The sequence below is a fragment of the Myxine glutinosa genome, chromosome 7 (assembly GCF_964187855.1).
Source record: "Myxine glutinosa chromosome 7, kmMyxGlut1.1, whole genome shotgun sequence".
NCBI classification, from domain to species: domain Eukaryota; kingdom Metazoa; phylum Chordata; class Myxini; order Myxiniformes; family Myxinidae; genus Myxine; species Myxine glutinosa.
This window is the reverse complement of record NC_136267.1, coordinates 106,111,225-106,134,038: the sequence shown is the minus strand read 5'-3', so window position 1 is coordinate 106,134,038 and position 22,814 is coordinate 106,111,225. Positions and strand designations below refer to the sequence as shown.

The window sequence follows — 22,814 nt, the reverse complement described above, 5'->3', positions numbered from 1 at the left end:
GCCATCACCTTCGTTTTTCCGATATTCACCTTCAGACCTTTTGTCTCCGTACATTCCTTCCACTTGTTCATCTTCTCCTTCAGTCCATCCATACTTTCTGCAATCAACACCAGATCATCTGCATACAACAACTCCCACGGTAAACCCTCCTTTACGTTCTGAGCCAGCACCTCCATGACAGCTACAAATAGTAGTGGACTTAGTACCGACCCCTGATGCACTCCCGCCTTCACCTCAAACTCAACACTGTTCCCGCCCTTCATCCTTACAGCTGTGTGCGGTCTTTTGTACATTGCCATCACTGCTTGATCAACCATTCCTCCACTCCTAACTTCCTCAATGCCCATGTCACAACTTCACATGGAACCCTATCGAATGCTTTCTCCAGATCAACAAACCCAAGAAACAACTTCTTCCTCTTCTCCATGTATTTCTCCTGCAACTGCCTCACAACAAAAAGCGCATCTGTAGTTCCTCTTCCTGGCATAAATCCAAACTGCATTTCATCAATCTTCACTTTCTTCCTTATCCTCCTCTCCAACACCCTTTCCAATACCTTCATTCCATGCTCCAATAACTTTATCGCTCGATACGAGCCACAGTCCAGAGGGTCACCTTTCCCCTTGTATAGAGGGACGAGGGTACTCAGTTCCCAATCCACTGGAATGCGGCCTTCTTTCACCACCAGATTGCAGATCTCTGTCATTCTCTTCACACCCCAATTTCCCGCTGCCTTCAACATATCTCCCACAATTCCCGTCGGCCCTCCCGCTTTTCTACTCTTCATTGCTTTTATCGCTTCCTCAACTTCCTCCTCGGTTATCTTCTCTGCCGGTCCTAAAACTGGGTTACTCTCTATGTTGCCATCCCATTCATTCTCTGCATTCAACAGTATTTCCAAATATCTCTTCCATCTTCCTTTAATTCCATCTGGGTCCGCAACGATTTGTCCCACTTCATCCTTCAAGCAACTCACCCCCATCACATCACACCTCTCTTTCGCTATCTGCTTTGCAATCCTGAATACCGCTCTCTGAACCTCTTCCGAATCCAAGCGCTCTCCGAACATTTTCCTACATGCCTCCTGTGCCTTTGCTACCTCTTTCTTTGCAGCCTTCTTGGCTGCCTTATAACTTTCATGCTCTGCCTTTTCTGCCCCCATACCCTTCGCCTTCTGCCACTCCTTGAACTTCTTCCTCTTCTCGTCAATCTTCTTTCCAACTTCATCATCCCACCACCATGTTTCCGAGTGCCTCGGTGGTCCTTTTGTCCATCCACATACCTCACCAACGGCTCCCAACAGACTACCTTTCATTGACTTCCAACTACTTTCAAGCTCAACCATATCATCCTCCACCATACTCAGCCTCTCTTTTAATGCCTCCCTCACTGTCACCTCTTTCAACCTCCACACCTTCATTCTTGGTTGGTACTTCACCCGCCGAGCTCTCCTCGCACCTTTCACCCTTATGTCGCAGACAACCAAGTGGTGCCGTGAAACAGCCTCCTCCCCCGGGATCACCTTTGTGTCCCGGAGGTGCCCCCTATCTCACCTACGCACCAGCAGGTAGTCAACGGTTGTCGTCGACCCACCTGACGTGTATGTAACAAGCTTATTATCCTCTTTCTGGAACTGAGTATTACAAATCAACAAGTCAGCTCCATCAGCAAACTCCAAAATCCTTTCACCTTCTCCATTTCTCACACCATATCCGTAACCCCCATGAACTCCCTCAAAACCGTCCATACTCCTTCCCACATGTCCATTTAGGTCTCCTCCTACCACAACAACTTCCTCATCTTTCACGTTTTCGATCAGCTTCTCTATAGCACACCAGAACTTGTCCTTCTCTTCATCACTCCGACCAACCTGCGGAGCATATCCCGAGATGATGTTCACCAAGAGCTTTCCAATCATCATTTTCACCATCATCAACCTTTCACTCACTCTAGTCACACTCACCAAACTGTCTACAAACTCCTCAGAAAACAGGACACCAACACCATTGACGCCCTCCGGGCACCCTTGCCACACAAACTTGTATTTCTGTCCCTGCCTACCCTTCACCATTCTCACACCACTTCCCTTCCATCTCGTCTCCTGCACACAACATATGTCCACTCTTCTTCTGACCAATACTTCCACCACTTCTCCTGATCTCCCTGTCATTGTCCCTACATTCCATGTCCAGATCTCAGAAACCGATCTCCACGTCGAGCATCAGACGTTTCGTCGTCATAAATGGAATGATTTCCACCCTTGCTTCGATCGGGTTCCCCACCTTGAGTTTTGATGAGAGGGAGTGGGGTCCCCCACGGGGTACTTCGGGCTGTACCCTGCCCATATGTAGTCGTAATTGTCATGGTTCTCTTTTTGAGGCAATGTTTTTATGGCCGGATGCCCTTCCTGACGCCAACCCTTTTAGTCGCCTCTTACGACACGCAGGGATACGGTGTACCTATTCTAAACCGGGGTACACACCGGTACACACACCGGGGTGTGTACATATGATGCAACATCGAGTTATTGAAAATTGATAAGTATTGTCCAAGAAAAAAATTCATATAGAAATGAATACAATCAAGCCAGGGGATAGTTGCTAAAGCTGAGGTAGTATGCACTCAAAATAGAGGATTACATAAACAAACTTAATACAAAGATCACAACAAATGTTAGGCAAAACAACCAACCAAATTATATTGTCGTTATATAACAAAGATAACATTCAAACAAAAAAAAAAAACCCCCCACTTTTGGCAAAAACTATACACAGGTTCATCTTTTAGGTCCACTGTACACCACCAGATTATCACCTCCACTCATTCGTTTCTCTTTTTTCCCATCTGTGGAATCAACTTCCACATTCTCTTCAAACTCATTCTTCCTTTGAGATCTTCAAGTCGAATCTCCGAGGTTCACCATCATCTCACATCATCCCACATCGAGAACCATTATCTTTTCTATCCCCATTAACTCTCCCGATTCCTACCTCTTTCCAACTTTCCTGTTTTCCTTCTTCACAATTTGCTTCTGTATCCATATTGTCCACCCCATGTGTCCTCCTGCGATTTCACATTATTTGTCACATCCCTAATCTTCGGAGCCTCACTCTATTATGTCCCTAAACTCAACTGTATGTTTTCCCCTCTCCTTCTGTTGTTCTTTTTGTTCTGTTGCATATCGATCCATTATATGGTCAAGCACTAGCTCCTCCACATGCCAAGACGCTGTGTTAAAAAAACTAGAGCAATGTGACTGTCGCCAATATGCCTCCGCATAGTCCCTGCCCATGACAATGGGTAGATGTCCTTGTTGACTGTTCTAAAAATAAATAAGTTTGATTTAAATCCCTTCAGATGTTCTCAAGTATCACATTTTTACCAGACATCACAAGTTTCAGATCGATTGGTGAAGCGGTTTCAGAGAAGGAGGTTTTTTTTAATATCGGCTTTCAAGCCAATATGGCCGCCAAACCAGGTGATACACGACATCAAAATGTACACTCGGCATATATATGGGTGTAGGAGATCACGTTTGTGAAGTTTCATGTTAATCTGATAAAGTTTGTTTTTCTATCCAAGATGGCTACCAAACCAGGTGATCTATGATGTCATCATTTTCAAACTATATGCAACAATGGTGTTAGATGGCATTTGAAAACATTTGCATTGAAAGGATAATAGACTGGGTCAATTTTCTGAAAATGTGCATATTTAAAGTGCTGAAGGCAAATCGTGTTAATTTAGGGCATACAAGGTTTTTAGGGGTATTGAGGGGTGCTGAACTCAAATCTACTGTATGCCCAGCTCAAAAATGGCCGATAATGCCTCAAAATTGAGAAATCCAAGATGGCCTCCACCGCCAGGATGAAATGTATTTATGTACATATCTTTTTGACTAAACAAGGTAGAAACTTGAATGAAATGTGCTGTTGTAGGTTTTCATAGATGGAGAATCCAATGCCATATTCAGTTTTGAAATAAAATGTGAATAAACTGCTTGAAACTCATATTTATTTCTAAAATAGTCGTTTTTAACGTTGAATAATTCGTCGACCAGATAAGATCCACAAGCAAGTTGATCCATGAATCCACAAGTTGATCCACAAGTTGTCAACAAGTCCATGAATAATTTACTTACTTTGCAGTTTTTTTTTCAGATATGTCCAATATGCTGTAAAGGAATATTTCATGTGAACATCTTTAAATGTCATTGTAATTACTAACGATGGTATAATCAACTCTCTTTTTTATTGCAGGTCTGAATTGATCGACCGGTGACTGAAAACATGGCTGAAGGCACAGACCGTACTTGAAAAAGACCAGTGTCACTGGAGCCACAGTTATGCCTCATATGCCAAAAAGACAAGAAGCAAAAGCTCATGACAGTCAGCAGTGATGGTTTCCAGTCAGTTGATTATATTAGACAACTCCGGTCGGAATTACATAATGACAATTTCCGAGATGCAACCGATCGACTTACTGAAATACTTCAAGCGGACTCACCTCAACCGTTCTCATGGCATAAGGACTGCCGATCTAGTTACATGAATAAATTTAGAGTTGAAAGATTAAGGAAGGCTGGATTGAAAGAAATGAATGACCAAAGTTCGTCAGCATCCACACCAAATGCCCATCTGCAAAATGTTAGTCTACAGAGCAAAACACCTCAGATAGATTGGAAGCAGTGTATCTTTTGTCAACAAGAACAGAAAGAGGCACTTCATCTCATACAAGAAATGAAGGACAGCAGCAGAATATTGGAAGCAGCGAAGTATGACCAATTTTTAAGAGTTCGACTAGCTTGTGTAAATGAGCTTACAGATGCAGATGGAAAATATCACACGAGTTGCATTGTCAAGTTCGAACGTAGGACAAAACGGCTAGCAAATACGTCACTCCAGAGCACGGATATGACGTTAGCGTGGCTTTGCCAAGAACTTGAACAATCAGCAGAGCAAGCTGATCTAGTAAATGCAGAGGATCTAGTAAATGTGTGGGACAAGTACTGCACAATAGCTAGTGATGCTCAGATAGATATACCATCTTCATTTCTGAGTCAGAGGAACACTTTCAAGGACAAATTAGCTGACCGTCTTGAGGGCATATACGAAGTCGTTGCACTGCATGATCAGCCTCGAAATGAACCTCATACTGTATTGGTTCCATCCAAATTCCAGCATATTCCAGTATCAGCAATGGTGAAAGACGACACCACTGATATTAATAGATTAATTCCTTCATTGAAACATGGGGATCAGGATACATTCCTGAGCATGGTCCATGTGGCATTGCAGATCCGTTGTGACATGTTGTCACATCCCAAACCAAAAGGGATAGACATCAGCGAAGACAGAGCAATAGACGGCATACCCGACAGCCTGTACATGTTCCTCAACATGTTACTAGTAGGTGGTCAGCATCTACTGGAGGATGATAAGAACGAAGCCAGATGGCGGCTTAGAATCATCCGCATTGCTCAGGATCTTATGTACACAGCCAATGGAGACAAGTTCTTCACTCCGAAGCACATCGGAATGGCCAGTACCCTTCACCAAGCTACATGTTCAAAAGAGTTGGTGAACATGTTTTACCAGGCAGGTCATGTCATGAGTTACCATGAGATGATCAAACTTGACACTGCACTTGCTAAGAAGGCATTAGAGACCATGGACGCCGATGGTACTGTTGTTCCCCAAAATCTAGTAAAGGGTCACTTTGTCCATTTCTCGACGGACAACATCGACATTAATGAGAACACTCTGGATGGAAAAGGAACATTCCATGCCACTCAAGTGGCTGCCTGGCAACGCGGTCCACCTGAAGGTGATCTCTTCAATGGAATTGACATTTCCAAGACAGGAACATTCCACATCCCCTGAGGCAATGACTGACATCATACCTGCACCAAACAGAGGAATCACTGAGCGTCCATTCAGCGGTGTGATCGCATCTGATTGTTTCACACAGTCACCTGAAGAATGTCCCTCAGCACAGAATGCGCACGCAACTGACATAGCCTTCATCTTGTCCCGGTCATCTCACAAACCAATGCCTTCCTGGACATTGTACAACCAAAAGGCAAGCACAGTCAACCCGGAGAAAACTACAGTGGGGGTACCTACCTATCATACAGGCTCCTGCATCTGAACTCGATACGTTGAACACAGTCGTCAAGCGAGTGCTCCATGTAGCCAAATCGATGGAACAGCAGCATGTCGTTCTGGCGGTGGACGAGGCACTTTATTCGAAGCTGCTGGAACTGAAGTGGTCGGTAGAAGAGTACAAGGACGTGCTTATACCTTGCCTTGGAGGACTTCACATTGCCATGAACATTCTGGGTGTAATAGGACGACACATGAGTGAGTCTGGCCTGAGCGAGCTATGGGTAGGGTGTGATATTTTGGGAGCCAATGCTACGCAGCATGTCATGGGAGGAAAGGGGTATGCACGTGCCATTAGCATGCACAAACTTACCCTACAGGCTCTTTGGCAACTACTCCTCCCACGGCTCTATACGTACCTGGATGGGGTTGATGTAACGGCCTCGTCCACCTCTATACGGCCTCGTCCACCGTCAGTGCAGCCACTGAGAGCCGAACTCTCAGATGTCTGCACATCCATAGACGCCGATCACATTGCACAGATGGTCGACAAACTGACTACCGACAGATTTCAGCAGCCCATGAAAGAGTTCGCTGCAGCTCTTGTAGTTGATGATCCAAATGCTGAATTCTGGTGGGACTATATGACTATGGTCACTGGTCAGCATCCTACTCTGCTTCACAAGAGCGCAACGTGATGGATCATGGGATCTCCACCTATATGCGTTCAAATGTGTGCTGCCATTCCTCTTCAGGTGCGATCATATTAACTACGCCAGATGGGGTACTGCATACCAGGCTGAGATGTCGGTTCTCCCACCAGAAGTCCTCCTCGAGTTCCAGGAAGGTAACTTCATAGTAAAACGCAATGATCGATGCTTCAATCAGGTATCGGCGGTCCAAAGTAGGGAATGGCTAAACGCTACAGGAAAGAAGAGTGGAGGCTTAGTATGTATCACCAGAATAGCATCCGCACTCAGTAGATGGACATTGTCGTATAATCTGAGAACGGTCATAGCTTCTCAGACAACAGCAATGCTGAGACTGACAACGGACGATGAAGACGATGAGTACACACACAATGAGTGCACGAAAAGTAGGATGGAGAAAGATGACTGATGAAGGCAGCATAGTTGTATCGTTGAAACAGCATGGCGTGTTTCAAGATGGCGGTGACACATTGAAGAACATAATCAACAAGGATGTGGTCACGCCTGTGATTCAAGAATCGCTGCTTGGTGCAGAACACCTTGGACAGGTGCAAATGAAAGTCTTCATGGATAAACGTCTGTGTGAGCCTCCAGATAGTGACCAGCACCTGGATCTGAAATCACCCATTCAAAAAAAGGCGAAGACATTTTCCTCTTTGCACAAAGTCGTGCAACTTTCCAAGGGCAAGCAAAACACTATCAAAGTGGACAGGAACATTCTACAAAGGCTCATAACAGCTTGTAGAGCAGGGCGCGAGGTAAACCTAGAAAACATCCTCCAGCATGAACTCATGACCGTCCCACTATCTTTGGCCACAACTAGTGGTAGTCTACATTCTACCAACAAGTCTGTGTTAGCAAACATACTGACGCAACAAGTCCAACCCCTGCAAATGTTACACTCGATGAACCCAGCTGCCTGCTCATTGATGGCCAAGCACTCGTAATGGCACTTGGAAAGCCGACTGACATTTGCTAACACTGTGTTCAAGATGGGAGCAAAATACCAGAGGATCAACCTAGTCTTCGACAGGTATCAAGACGATTCAATCAAAGCAGGCACAAGGATCAAACGCAAGCAGCGCCACCGACCGGTACGTCGTAAAATAGAAAACGAGTCATCAGTTCCTCTCCCATCAGACTGGTCCAGCTTTATGGCACTCGAGGAAAATAAAGCAGATCTCGCGCTACTACTTTCAAACCATCTGATTGAACATAGCCCGACAGATGAACCAGTGGTTGTAGTAGCAGGGGGGTTCACAGAAGCGACCACTGTCAAGTCATCTGATCCAGATCTCGCAGTCTCCTCCCTGAGGGCTGTCCACAAAAAAGCTGGTACCCGGCTGATTTTGCACTGCATCTATGCTCACATGGAAATGATAGTTGTGTCAGTGCGTGATACAGACGTGCTTCTTCTACTTCTCGCACACCATGACAGAATGGGATGTACACGTCTCTACATGAAAACTGGGACGTCGAAGGCTCCAAAGTATTTCCCAGTACATGAAATTCGCATGTTGCTATCTGATGATCAAGTGGACACACTACTTGCCTTCCATGCCGTCACCAGCTGTGATAGTGTGTCTCAGTTCAGTGGCCACAGTAAGGAAACAGCCTGACAGGTGTTCCAGCAACATCACACTGATCTGATTGGCCTTGGCAAGGGCCCTCTCACCGAAAACATAGCTACATCAACAGAGAAATTCATCTGTAAGATATATGGTGTGCCCGGGGTCGATACATGCAACAAAGCACGAGTCAAGTTGTTTTGTATCGGTCGTGCACAAGAGACTCTGCCACCAACCTCAGATGCAGAAAAGTTTCACATCATGCGTTCACAGTATCAAGCAAGTGTCTGGAACCAAGCACACTCGGCATATCCTGATCTTCCTCCAGTGACTGAAATGGAATGGATGCACCTGGATGGTCAGTTAGTGCCACGGCTATGCCAAAGTCTGTCACCTATGCCGAAAGCTTGCAGGGAGATCACCTCATGTAGTTGTACGAAGGGGTGCCTCAGCCAACGCTGCAGCTGCAGGAAAATTCGCATGGATTGCATCGAGGCGTGCAACTGCAGGAAACTTGGTGACAACTGCCGGAACACTCATGACGACCGGGAATAAGTTCATGTGGGCACATCTACCTGTACACACAATGAAGGACTGTATATAACGCTTTGACAGCAGATATGATCAACTCATGCAATTCATGCACAATTAAGTAAAAATTCTTGCCATTGCTCTCATGTTAAAAATAAATAAATTGCTTGTCAAATGTTGGTTTACGTCGAAGCGCGTCAGTGTTATTTGAAGTACCTTACTTTGCAACGCCAAAATGGGAATTGCATCCCTAATATGTTTCCTGCCAACATTTAAATCATATGTAGTGTGCCTCTGGGCTTAAATGGGCGGTCTGTGTTCCTGGTGGGGAGGGAGAGGGATGGGGCTTGTGGATCTTAACTGGTCGATGAATTATTCATCGTTAAAAACGACTATTTTAGAAATAAATATGAGTTTCAAGCAGTTTATTCACATTTTATTTCAAAACTGAATATGGAATTGGATTCCCCATATATGAAAACCTACAAAAGCACATTTCATTCAAGTTTCTACCTTGTTTAGTCAAAAAGATATGAACATAAATACATTTCAGCCCGGTGGTGGTGGCCATCTTGGATTTCTCAATTTTGAGGCATTATCGGCCATTTTTGAGCTGGACATACAGGAGATTTGAGTTCAGCACCCCTCAATACCCCTAAAAACCTTGTATGCCCTAAATTAACACGATTTGCCTTCGGGGTTAAGATTTTTTGAAAATTGACCCAGTCTATAAGTGGTTTCAGAGATATAATTATTTAATATTTTCCTTCAATCTAATATGGCTGCCAAACCATTTGACCAATGACGTTTTCGTGATCAACTTTTAACACTATGCCTAATCGATGACACACATAAAGTTTCGAGTCAATCGATTTGGTGGTTTGGGAGAAGATGTTTTTTTTAGGTTTTAGGTTAAATCCAATATGGCTGCCAAACCATGTGACCAATGATGTAAAAATTTTAATATTTCAATAAAAATGGATCATCGATCATGTCGATAAGGCGTTCGATTAAAACATTTATGGCTGGTATACCACTTCACCGATGATGCCATCATTATCATGCTTTTGTTCCCCATTGGGAGTAGTTGACAATGTGCCAAGTTTCTAATTTATCCATTCAGCAGTTACCGAGAAATACAATCTTTCATTATTTGCGTTTAATCAAATATGGCTGCCATACCACATGACCTATGATGTCACAGTCATCATAAAAAACATTCTGCATTGGTGTCGCTCCTACGCTGAAAATGTTGTCTCAATTGGACGGACATGTGGTTGCTGAGAAAAACGAGGTTTAGCCCGTATGGACGGACGTATGGACGGACGGACGGACCGACAACCCGAAAACATAATGCCTCCGGCCACCTTCGAGGGCGTAGGCATAACGATTTCCAAAGCCTGCACAAAATACTATAAACACATTTAACTACACCAGGCTTTTAGAAAAAAAACATGCCCACACCAGTGGATGCTGCTTTTGGGAAAAAAACAAGACCAACAAGCATTACGCCTCGGTCCCCCGTCGGTGAAGTGATGTGAGTTGACAAAGTGGAAGACGCAAGGCGGCCATCTTGGATTTTGACGTGGCGATCCAATTTTCAATAGTGTTCTCCCTTATGCCTAGATACACCCACACACCAGATTAGAAGTTGGTACTTCGCTTATTTTTCAAGATATTCCGCTCACAAGGTTCAGACATACATGGCGGCGGCCATCTTGGATTTTGACGTGGCGACCCAATTTTCAATAGGGTTCTTCCTTATGCCTAGATACATCCACACACCAGATTATAAGTTGGTACTTTGCTTATTTTTCAGGATATTTCGCTCACAAGGTTCAGACATATATATGGTGGCGGCCATCTTGGATTTTGACGTGGCGACCCAATTTTCAATAGCGTTCTTCCTTGTGCGTAGATACACCCACACACCAAATTAGAAGTTGGTACTTCGCTTATTTTTCAAGATATTCATCTCACAAGGTTCAGACATACATGGCGGCGGCCATCTTGGATTTTGACGTGGCGACCCAATTTTAAACAGCGTTCTTGCTTGTGCCTACATACACCCACACACCAGATTAGAAGTTGGTACTTCGCTTATTTTTCGAGATATTTCGCTCACAAGGTTCAGACATATATATGGTGGCGGCCATCTTGGATTTTGGCGTGGCGACCCAATTTTCAATAGCGTTCTTCCTTATGCGAATATACAACACTCACACACCAAATTAGAAGTTGGTACTTCGTTTATTTTTCAAGATATTCATCTCACAAGGTTCAGACATACATGGCGGCGGCCATCTTGGATTTTGACGTGGCGACCCAATTTTCAATAGCACTCTTCCTTATGCCTAGATACACCCACACACCAGATTAGAAGTTGGTACTTCGCTTATTTTTCAAGATATTCAGCTCACAAGGTTCAGACATACATGGCATCAGACATACATGGCGGCGGCCATCTTGGATTTTGACGTGGGTTGCACCCACACACCAAATTCGAATGCGGTCCTTCGCTTATGCACGCACGCACGCACGCCCGTACACACGCACGCCTGCACGCACGCACGGACGGATGGACACACGAACGGAGGGGAAAACCATAGTCCCCCTTTCGCTCCGCGGTGCGACGGGGACAAAAAGTCTAACAGCGGCGTAGCCGGGCTTGTAAAATATTATAAACCACAAACACATATTATTAGCTTTCCAAACAGTCGCTAATGCTGCTTATAGCATTAAACAAAGAAATTTGGAGGAATCTCGACATCCGTGAGGTAAGTTTACTTACAGAACTGAGCAAAGATCTACTGTAATCTATGTACCCCACATGGGTTGGAGGTGTGCTCATTTACCAAGCAGCTAGCTAGCGCTTGCCAAGCCAGCCGTTCCTTAAGGGTTTTGAATGGAGTGCTTGCTTGAATGCTTAAACCACTTTGCGATCTCTCCACAAGAAACTTGGTAAATGAACACACACCCAATGTTCTTGAGACCCAACCATAGATCGACTGTAATCTATATACCCCAAAGAGAAATGACCCTTCCTGCCACTCCCGTAGTGAGTGGGTGAACGAGTAAATTTAAATGTCGGTCGGTGGAGTCAGCCGTCGTAATGACATCATAGATGTAATGACGTAACTGAAACAAAACTGCCACTTCTTTAACATGTAGAACATGATATATTTTAACCTCCAGTAAGTTTGCAGTCACTACGAAGGGATTAGTGTTATGATTAGATTTACTATAATATAAACGTTACGTTAGCATTATTTCGAAAATGATATTACAATTTAAAAAACCGAGGCAAATGCCTTACTTCCTCGATTTATTATTAATATTCGTGCCGAACAACGCTCATCATTGATCATGAACTATGCACCGCTTCAATCGATTAACCTTCCATTCACGACATTGGGATTAAAGTGTTATGGTTGGTTATATTTGCTATCTTATTATTATTATTATTATTATTATCATTATTATTATTATTATTATTACGAAAACGAGACTACGAAAACGATACACTACTGTATTAAGAAAACTGGGCTTAATTTGTCCGAAGATGAGTCATAACGCCTAAGGCCTATACGTACCGGACCGTATTGTTGGAAGAGCCGTAACGCAGATGCTTTCGATATTTGATGATCACTTTAACAATCGGTTTGTTTGTGTTTCACACTGAATGAAAAAAGGTAAATGTAGAGCATGGCGATTGTGATATTTGACAGGTTTGACGATATGTTCGGCATGAACGAATTTGGAATCAAAATGGTGGTGTGTGGAGAGTCAGCCAGCCTTACGCCTTAATGACATCAGACGTAATCACATCACCCTGTCATGTGACCAGATTCTCAGCTCTGATTGGTATACGTTTGAGGGGACATACATACAGATGGACAAACACTGTTCTAGACAGCTCTGCCCGATGGGCTACACCGTAAAAATCCAAAGCATGTAAGAACAACATCAAATGAAGATTGAGTAATAGCAGCCCTCTCAGACATTAATGTGATAAACATCAAGATACTAAAACCGTACCTGGTACAAGTAGTGGGAGAACCAAACGCTGTCTGGTATATGCTGCGGAAGAAGTTCAGCAAGAGACGACGGGTACCGACAGAGAGCTGACGCTGCTGGTAGGCACTCAAAACGGCACGCAACAGATACTCCTGCATCCTGCCTGATGTATTGGCAACACACAAATGCAAACATGAGCACAGTTCTGCATGTTGTAATGATGAGAAATAAGACATGGCAAAGAGTGATATTCCATTTTTACTGAAAAGCTTCAAGAAGGGCCAATAAAGCAGCACAAATCAGCCAGGTAGCAAAACAGACAAAAGGTTATCAAGGTAAACTGCAAATTCATTGAAGTGGAACATCAGAAATATAAAAGTCCAATTATTAAAAATGCAATTTGACCAGAAGGTAATCGCCCTTACAAATCCAATTCAATCTTGATCAACACCATTCCTCTTATTAAATCCATCATTTGCTTTGCCTAATGTTTTAGTTTTACTTGTATATTGAAATCCTGCCAGGTATATACTTGGTTCTTTAGCAAATCCAATGTGCATAGTAATAAATAGTCTCTCACATTTACCTGAGTGAAATTAACATTCAGACTTGGAGTATGGCAAATAGTACAAGCAGGTGGAGGCAATAAAGATTCATCAAACCATTTTAAAGATAGCATGCATGTACATTTAGATTTTCAATGATGTCTCTGGTGATTTAAGTGAAAATCTAAGCCTAGAATAAGTCAGGAAGTTTGATGAAGCAGGCGTAAAGGAAATTAAAATTCTAGAAATGGTATAAAGTTATGGCAATATAATGAGGAATTGTTATCAGTATAATCACGAGTCTCGAGAATAGTGTAGGCCAAACATTGCTTAATCTTATCTGCCACTACAAGATCCCCAATCACATGGAACTGATGCCACAGTGACAGTTGAGGATCAAAAAGGATCCTAATGTGGCAAGGTGGTAACCCCTAAACTTGCACCACAAGGGAGTGTGACAATCTTACCAGCAAAATTGCCTACTATATTCCATAGCATTCTAAATAAACATTATTTTGCCATGTAAAAATATTCATTTTGATGCTAATGTACGGTTATAAACAAAATATTTCAAAGAGCTGTGATTAATCGGGCAATAGTTGTTTTCAAGTTAATTGGCACCTTTTGTTCATTAAAAAAAACAAAAAACATACAGGGTAGGCCATTTATCTATTCCCGGTTTTGAACCCCTGTTAATGTGTTCCTAAAAAACGAAATCGATTTGGAAGGGGGGGGGGGGGCGGGCTGAGAAATGGCAGACCCCAGTGGAAGAGGGGTCTGAGAAAGATGAGGAGAAGGATTCACCAGAGGACCTGGGTTTGATTCCTGGCCTGGGCATGTAATTTTCCCACATATATCCATTTAATTATTTATCATCCTGTTCATTTATGTAATTGTTTCACTATGCCCCCAGTGGTGTATATAATAGCAGACATGGATTTGTCCCCCCATTGGATGAAGACCCTCTCGTGTTCAGGCCCTTGGTGCTCCGATGGTTTGCAGCGAGTGCCCCGGAAGCATTGACGGAAAGAGAGTGGCAATCACATGTGTGGGAAAATTGCATGCTCAGTCAGGGTCGCCCAGATAGCTCAAATGGCAGAGCACTGGTACGGTTCACCAGAGGATCTGGGTTCGATTCCTGATCTGGGCGTGTAATTTTCCCACACATATAAATTTAATAACTAATAATTCCTGCTCTGTGGCCATTCGTGCAAGAGATTTTTTTTGTTGTTGTTGTTGTTGTTTTTTTGTATACTGAATCGAGGCTCGTGAAAGAGATGCGGCACATCGAGCATGTGTTACGTGGTCCTCCCGGTGACTACCTGGTCTCGGTGACCTCCGGACCGTGAGAGGAACTCCGCCAGAAAGATCTATGATTTATATGCTTTCGTAACGCAATCCATATGAAAGACACAACAATTCAAGTCAATAAGAAACCCCACACCAAGGATCCGGATTCATCAATAATATATTCCCCAATCAATCAACAACCATCACAATCAATCACCAATATTACTAAGATGGCCATCTTATATATGTCCCCCCTTTCCCCACTCACAACCCCTCAATGGTCACTGTCCCTCACAATGTCTCTGGGCCCCTCCAGACCAAGGTGCAGGACGACTTGTCCGCACACGGGCGGTTGAACGAACCCCTGGCTGACGTGTTCCAAACGTGCACGTCGCGTACCGGGGACAGCTGCTGCAGCGCACACCTCCTTGCTAAGCAAAGCGGGCAAAGCAAAGCACGGCTTGCAAAGCACGCTAGGCCCAAGGTGCGACCCGTACGCGTCCTTGTAGACGTTGAGGCGAACTGTGCCGGACGCTTGGTTCCGTGCACGAACCCACGGCAACCTGACGTGTAATCGGTAATTACCCCGCGCAGGTAACTCCTTTCGCCAGACGGGCTTTCAAACGCAGCGTCCCCCACGCTGCTCAATATCGACACCGCTCGCATCAGAGCTCGGCGAGGAAGAAGAAGATCGCCGCTTCTCCCCGGACCTCGTGTCTTTTTCTTCTTCCGGTTCACCATCCCGTTTCCGGTCTCCTGTTATCCGGAGCCTCTCTAACCCTTTAACCACAACAACCTTTAATAGAATAAACATTAATAAGCAATGACATGAATAGTAACTCCTCTAAATCCGGGATCCGTAACACTCGCCCCCTTCAAGAAAGAAAGTTTGAACCCCGCGAAAACTTTCTGTGCCGGCCAACTTTGATAAACCAACCCGATACCCCAAATCATCAGTTCCCCCCGGGCACAATGATCGCATCTCAAAAATAAAGCAACAAACTTTCACCAAAACCCCCCAGAGATTCCAAGGTAATTCCCTCTAGACCAAGCATCAACCACTTCTAGTTGCTCTTGGATGGAGGCCCAGCTGAGTACTCACTACATGGACGCCTTCAGGAATGTGGGGTTCACAGTTAGTCCGGGGAGGAAAGTTCATTACATGGACGCCTTTAAGAACGTGGAGTTCACGGTTAGTCCGTGTAGGAACGTTCCCTACCGGGACGCCTTTTAAGAACGTGGCGTTCACGGTTAGCCCGTGTAGGAGCCCAAGCTCGGCGGCTCCGCCGTATATAGAGTGCTTCAACTTCTCCGGACTCCTAACAGTTACGGTGGGACCCCTTGTCCCAGCAGTCCCCTGACTGGCGGTCTCCTTCTCGGCCAGTCCTCTGCCAATCATTCTTTCGGGAGATGCCGTAACTCTGGGAGCCTCCATAGTAATATTGGCTGCTGCCAACACCAAAACTACCGCCAAGTGGTCCTCTTCCGTAGACCTCTCGACGCCTACGAAATGCCTTCCCTACTGTTATGGTCCGACCCTCCAAATCCTTACCATTCCAATTCTTCTCTGCCTCCCTGGCGTCTCTTGTGCTTTCAAACGTGACAAAGCCGAACCCTCTTGACCGTTGCGTTTCCCTGTCTTTTACCACCCGCACTTCCACCAGCGGCCCATATCTGTTGAAGACAGGGGTCAGAACTTCTTCCTCTGTGTTGAAGTTCAGTCCCCCTACGAATAACTTGAAACTTTTGTCACCATCCCAAGCTGGGGTGGTGTTATTTCCCCTGCGGGGCTCTTTACCCACCCTCGGGTTACCATAAATTTGCCCCCCGGCCAAATCATTCCCGATAATCAACGATACCCCCTCAACAGGAAGCGTGGCTTGTAAACTGACGGTGACAGGTCCTGACACCAAATCGGACTCCAACTGGATGACATGAAGTGGGGCACTAACACAGCCACCGATCCCTTGTAACCGAACACTATCACCAGTTGCTGTACTCTTTGACAATGGCAAAATGCCTTCAAGCATTAAGGATTGATGGGCTCCTGTGTCCCTCAATACCCTAACAGGTCTTGGGTTAGTCAAGTTTCCCTCGAGCGAGACAAACCCCTCATAAATAAATGGTTGGTAACTCTTCTGTGGGCGATGTCTTACGCTAGCCATCGCATTCGGAGTTGTAATAGTCGGACTCTGCTCTGGGTTGTCCCTTTTCATGAGGTAACAACTGGACATCAAGTGTCCAGGTTTTTTGCAAAAGGCGCAAGTAGGCCCGGAGGAAAAACTCGTGGTCTGCCTCGGGCCCCCCGGGAAATAAGTTTGTCTTGGGCCCATAGCCCTCTGATTTCGAGCAGTTGGGGTATCCGCGTTGTCCCCATAATCCTCTCGAGGCCGCCGCCATGTATTGTCGTTCTCCGCACCGGGTGTTCCATAACTCCCCTGCTGAAGTCTAGGCGAGGAGCTAGGTGTGTGGACCCCTATCCGGTGTGTTAAGGCATAATCATCTGCCATGGTGGCTGCGTCCCACAACTTTGGTACTTTCTTTTCCTGCAGGTACACTTTGATGTCCTCGTGGACACACTGTTGAAATTCCTCCACCAGCATCAGGTCACGCAATGCTTGGAAGTCGTTCCCGACTCCTTTCGACTCACACCACCGATCAAACATGTTTTCTTTCACTCTGGCAAACTCCACATGGGTCTCACTCTCCCTCTTCCTGGCATTCCTGAATTTTTGCCGGTAAGCTTCAGGAACCAACTCATAGGCTTTGAGGATGTGCTTCTTCAATACCTCATAATCTGCACATTGGTCCATTGGTAGCGCCGAATAAATCTCTTGAGCCTTACCCACCAGCACACTTTGCACTAGTATGGTCCAGGCCTCCTCCGGCCAGTTTAACTGTCGCGCCACTTTCTCAAAGTGTGGAAAAAATTGAGTGACTTCCTTTTCACTGAAGGGTGGAACCAGCCTCACATGTCTGCCCACCTCCCAGGTGTTCTGGCTAGGTGTCGACCCCGTCAGCAAGGGTGGTACCTCTCCCCGTTCTCTCATTAAATCCAGCTCCTTGAATTTAATCTCTTGCTGAAGCGCCAGATCACGTTCCTTCAACTCCCTTTCGGCTTTTTTGTCTTCTCTCCTCTCTTCTGCTTTCCTTTCCTCTTCTTTAATCCGTTCCTGGCTCCGTAATTGCAACTCCAGTTTCCGGAGCTCAACGTCTTCTGGTTCTTCGGGTAGCCACTCCCAGGCTAACTCGTCCCATGTTCATAAATTCACCATAGATTGTATCACCGCGGTCTGCAACTCTGCCTTCCTCAAATTAGTTCGGACCTCCAAGTTAAAATGTTTGGCCAATTTCAAGAGGTCCGACTTTAGTAACGCTCGGAACTGTGCCTCACTCGGGGTTACCGCAAAGTTCTGTGCCACAAACGCCATGGTGCCTATTTGTTAACACCTGTTAACCTTCACCCAAAACTTTACCACAATTTCCCAAAAATTTACCAATTAATACTTAATTCTTCTTCTTTTATTAATTAATAAAAATTTTATTTTTATTTTTATTAATTAATAAAAATATTATTTCATTATTTTATACAATTTTATATCCCGGAATTCAATTGGACGAGCCCCCAATTTCTGTTACGTGGTCCTCCCGGTGACTACCTGGTCTCGGTGACCCCCGGACCATGAGAGGAACTCCGCCAGAAAGATCTATGATTTATACGCTTTCGTAACGCAATCCATATGAAAGACACAACAATTCAAGTCAATAAGAAACCCCACACCAAGGATCCGGATTCATCAATAATATATTCCCCAATCAATCAACAACCATCACAATCAATCACCAATATTACTAAGATGGCCATCTTATATATGTCCCCCCTTTCCCCACTCACGACCCCTCAATGGTCACTGTCCCTCACAATGTGTCTGGGCCCCTCCAGACCAAGGTGCAGGTCGACTTCTCCGCACACGGGCGGTTGAACGAACCCCTGGCTGACGTGTTCCAAACGTGCACGTCGCGTACCGGGGACAGCTGCTGCAGCGCACACCTCCTTGCTAAGCAAAGCGGGCAAAGCAAAGCACGGCTTGCAAAGCGCGCTAGGCCCAAGGTGCGACCCATACGCGTCCTTGTAGACGTTGAGGCGAACTGTGCCGGACGCTTGGTTCCGTGCACGAACCCACGGCAACTTGACGTGTAATCGGTAATTACCCCGCGCAGGTAACTCCTTTCGCCAGACGGGCTTTCAAACGCAGCGTCCCCCACGCTGCTCAATATCGACACCGCTCGCGTCGGAGCTCGGCGAGGAAGAAGAAGATCGCCGCTTCTCCCCGGACCTCGTGTCTTTTTCTTCTTCCGGTTCACCATCCCGTTTCCGGTCTCCTGTTATCCGGAGCCTCTCTAACCCTTTAACCACAACAACCTTTAATAGAATAAACATTAATAAGCAATGACATGAATAGTAACTCCTCTAAATCCGGGATCCGTAACACATGGAAAAATTATTCTTCCTTGGACTCACATTCAGCTCTCATATCTGCCAGATCACTTTCATATCACTCTCTCTCCGACTGATAAAACACCTCTTTTTAGTTCTATTTTCTCCTTTAATTCCACACTGGATGACTCTAACATTCCATCTGCCTCTGATGCACCCCTTACCAATCCCATGCCCCTCACTATCATCTCTTTTCATGCAGTCAAAAAGTACTCCTCTCTCTGGACACAAGCAAGGCATATGGACAAGAAAGCATTCCTCCTCGTGTCTTGAAGGAGTGTGCCTCAGAACTTGCACCCATGCTTGCTCGTTACCCTCGCCTGATAGTCCATGAGCCAGGTCCAAAAATTTTGAAGTTGAGTATCAAGTTTAGGGACTAATTCCCACTATGATTTTTAGTTACACCAATGTCTGACGTCCATGAAAATGAGTGATGGACATTTCAAATGAGTAGCTTAATGCCATTTCCGACGCCATCTTTAAAAATGGCTGCCATTTTCAAGGAATATTCATGTAATTCAAAACTATTGCTGCATGGTAAATTCTGATGGTCAAATCTTAATTTGTACTTATCAAATGTTATTCACTTTATAATTTGGAACATGTCAATACTTATTTTAACCATTTTTATACGTTTGTCAAGAATTTTGCTTAAAAATGCTTGGAAAATGCCTAAATTTGTTTTTTTTAAACTAGTCACTCCCAGAAGTTGTCTAAATAAGTTGGTTAAACCAAATTGGGGCAGATAGATCGAGATTTTCAGTAAATGATTGATAAACCGATTAATGATAATGATTACCGACATGAGAATATTAGTCATAATTACCGTAGCCTCCGCGTTTTTGGTGAAAAATCCATTTATTTTGTTTGTATGCGGCCAAATTCTAAAACAAAATTATGGGTTAGGGGAAATAAAAATAGGCATAACGTTTGAACCACACAAGATAGGCCAACATATTACCACTCATAATGTGCGTCTTGAAGCCCTCTACGCATTGCATTAATTAATATGTAAATTGGATCAGTAATTAGGTCACCAGGGGTCACAAGGTCACGAAATTCAGGCACTACTGAAAATGAGTACATCGTCCAGCAAAAATTTACTTTAAAAATCGGTTACACACATTTTCACAATTCTGATGCCTAGATAAGACCCTTACACCTATTGGTATGTGTTAACCCATGTTAACAAGTTTACATACAATGAATTATTAATTGATGTGTGGGGCATGCGAAACTGGAAATATGCCCTCCATTACGTTGTGCTTTGCCCTCTACCCAAAACAGCTTGTGCAATGTCTATGAAATTGTAGGGAAATAGAAAACTATCTATGTTCTACTCAATGGCTATGTTTAGTCCTCTTCAAACCTAACCTCCATGGCATGCTGAATGAAATCTGAAAATGGTTTAGCCTATTGGTACCAATGTGACATACGAAGAGCTTGGTTTCAAAATGAAATAAATGCCAAATTTAACATTTTGGATTTTTTGTTGTCAAAGATTGTCAAAGAGATCAAACTTTCCCTGGGCTTTTTCGTCCCAAAGTGCCGTAAATCCTGGGTTTCTTGGCAATAATAACATGTATATTATACATTTCCCTTTGAATTTTGACCTTTTCTGCCATTTTTCTTAAAACCTCGAAAATGGATTTATCTCGTTTTGGAGCCAAACTCTTCATATATACCCTGATAAAAATTCGTTTACAAGTTTTTGACGTTAATCCTCCTCGTTATCACAATCACTGTCGCAATCATCTGAATCCTGTTCAATATCAGCACCATTTTTTTTTTTTTTTTTTTTTTTTGGTTTTCATCAGAAATCATCTGAATCCTGTTCAATATCAGCACCATCATCGTAATCATCGTCTTCTTGTGCCATGTTGGTGCAACTCTGCAGTTTACATGCAGCAGTGCACTTTAGACCATTAATCATGCAAGAACAGTCCAACTGGCGGCAACTCCGTGCACACTTGCATGAGATGAGACTAAGAACGACATCTGGAGCCGGCAAGCCAGTCATCCACTGAATTATTAGTTCTCCTTCACTGTTTAATTCCCAGCCATGGCCTTCTGATGGCTTGGGGATGTCTGGAAAGCATTCTAGGCTTTGCCTCCAGATAGCAGCTTGGTAATTTGCACGAAGTGTGTGCTGCAGCAGTGTGTCTGCGCATGGTGGAAGCTGTCCAGATTCGACGTCGCCCTTTCTTGCACAGAACATATTATAGCGCAGATCGTTTACACCACATATCTTTGTGTTTTTAGAGTAAAGAAGACATGTGAACTCTTGGATTTGGTTGAAAACGTCTTGTGTCAGGTTCCACGATGCTCCAAGAGAGACAAAAGCATTTCGGAATATCTGATTCGTCCGCACAATTTGCAGACCTTTCATTTTTCCTTGGCTAGCAAGAGCGCTGATAGTGTCACAACCAGTCCAAGCATGAAGTCCTGGCAGTGCAGAGCACACTTCATGCCCCAATGCTGCAGCGATTTTTGTGATGTCAATCATTCTAACGCGAGCTTTTGTTCCACGACGGATGAAAACTTTACTCTTGATGGCACTGCTTAGACCGAGACAGATGATGAAAACATCAGTGTCATATGCCACCAAAACAATAGCCTGGTAATTCTCTGCAGCGGCATGCTGTGCATGTAGAAATAAACGAGTGTCAGCCTCCTCGTGGTTGGATCTGAGGACCTGGACCTCCTCGCATTTCTCTCTGGTGAGCTTAAAGCATTTTTCCTCACATGTGACGAACATTGTTTGGTCACCTAGCTTCTCCCTCTTGGTTTCTTCTTGCCACGATTCTGCCAGAAACTTGGTGAGCTTTTTTAAAGTTTCACTGCAGGCCAGCAAGCGTCGCCAATTTTTTATCTTGTGACCAGGTCTTATTCTATTGAATGTCATGCCTTCCTGTGATCCTCGGCTCACACGTTCAGCAGATTTGATGGACTGATCCCTGTAGACGTCGAAGATCACATCAACGCGATCACTTCCCTGAGCAGCATGCAAGGATGATTCAAAGATATGATTAGACAGCTCTTCAAAAGTATGATTTTCTCCATGCAGTTTCTGTATGAGAGTCATAGCATCAATCAGTGTTGCACATGGTTCGGGAACATCTTCTGCAGGGTCCACCATCTTTTCTAGATTTTCAGCAAGCGCAGCTTTGTTGGTTTTCTTAAGAGTGCCGTCAACATTGGACCAATTGTCATTGTAGGGAGCGGCTTTAATTTAATCTCGCAGTGACATGGCTGCTTGGACAATTATGTTGTCATTACTGGCTTTTTCAAATGTTTCCAGCTTTGATTTCACGTGGATCAACTCAGCAGCTAACATCGTTTTGGTTAGGTTATCAGGCATTAGGTAAACGTGACGGTTCTCAGTGAAGAAAGTCAGTGAATCGCAGAACTGCATCTCTATACTGCACCGGATATTTTTCTTGGTGGAATTGGTGATCTCACTTATGCCTGCAGACGCCATTGATGACACAAGCTTGGCTGTGATATCGAGCAGTGGAATAATCCTTGGATTTGAAAATAAATTGTTCCGG

At 44.4% G+C, this 22,814-nt stretch overlaps 1 protein-coding gene across 9 annotated transcripts in view; it reads right to left on the bottom strand.

Moving 5' to 3' along the window:
- Positions 1–22,814, bottom strand: part of TEX10 (testis expressed 10) — a 289,903-nt gene that overhangs the window by 201,637 nt on the left and 65,452 nt on the right. For all 9 annotated transcript variants that reach the window (XR_013624128.1, XM_078782092.1, XM_068123101.2 and 6 more), the window contains exon 8: positions 12,952–13,093. Coding sequence is in view for 8 of the 9 variants with exons in the window: in XM_078782092.1 (XP_078638218.1) it covers positions 12,952–13,093 (142 nt within the window). In the remaining variant the exon portion in view is untranslated. The remainder of the gene's footprint in view (positions 1–12,951; positions 13,094–22,814) is intronic.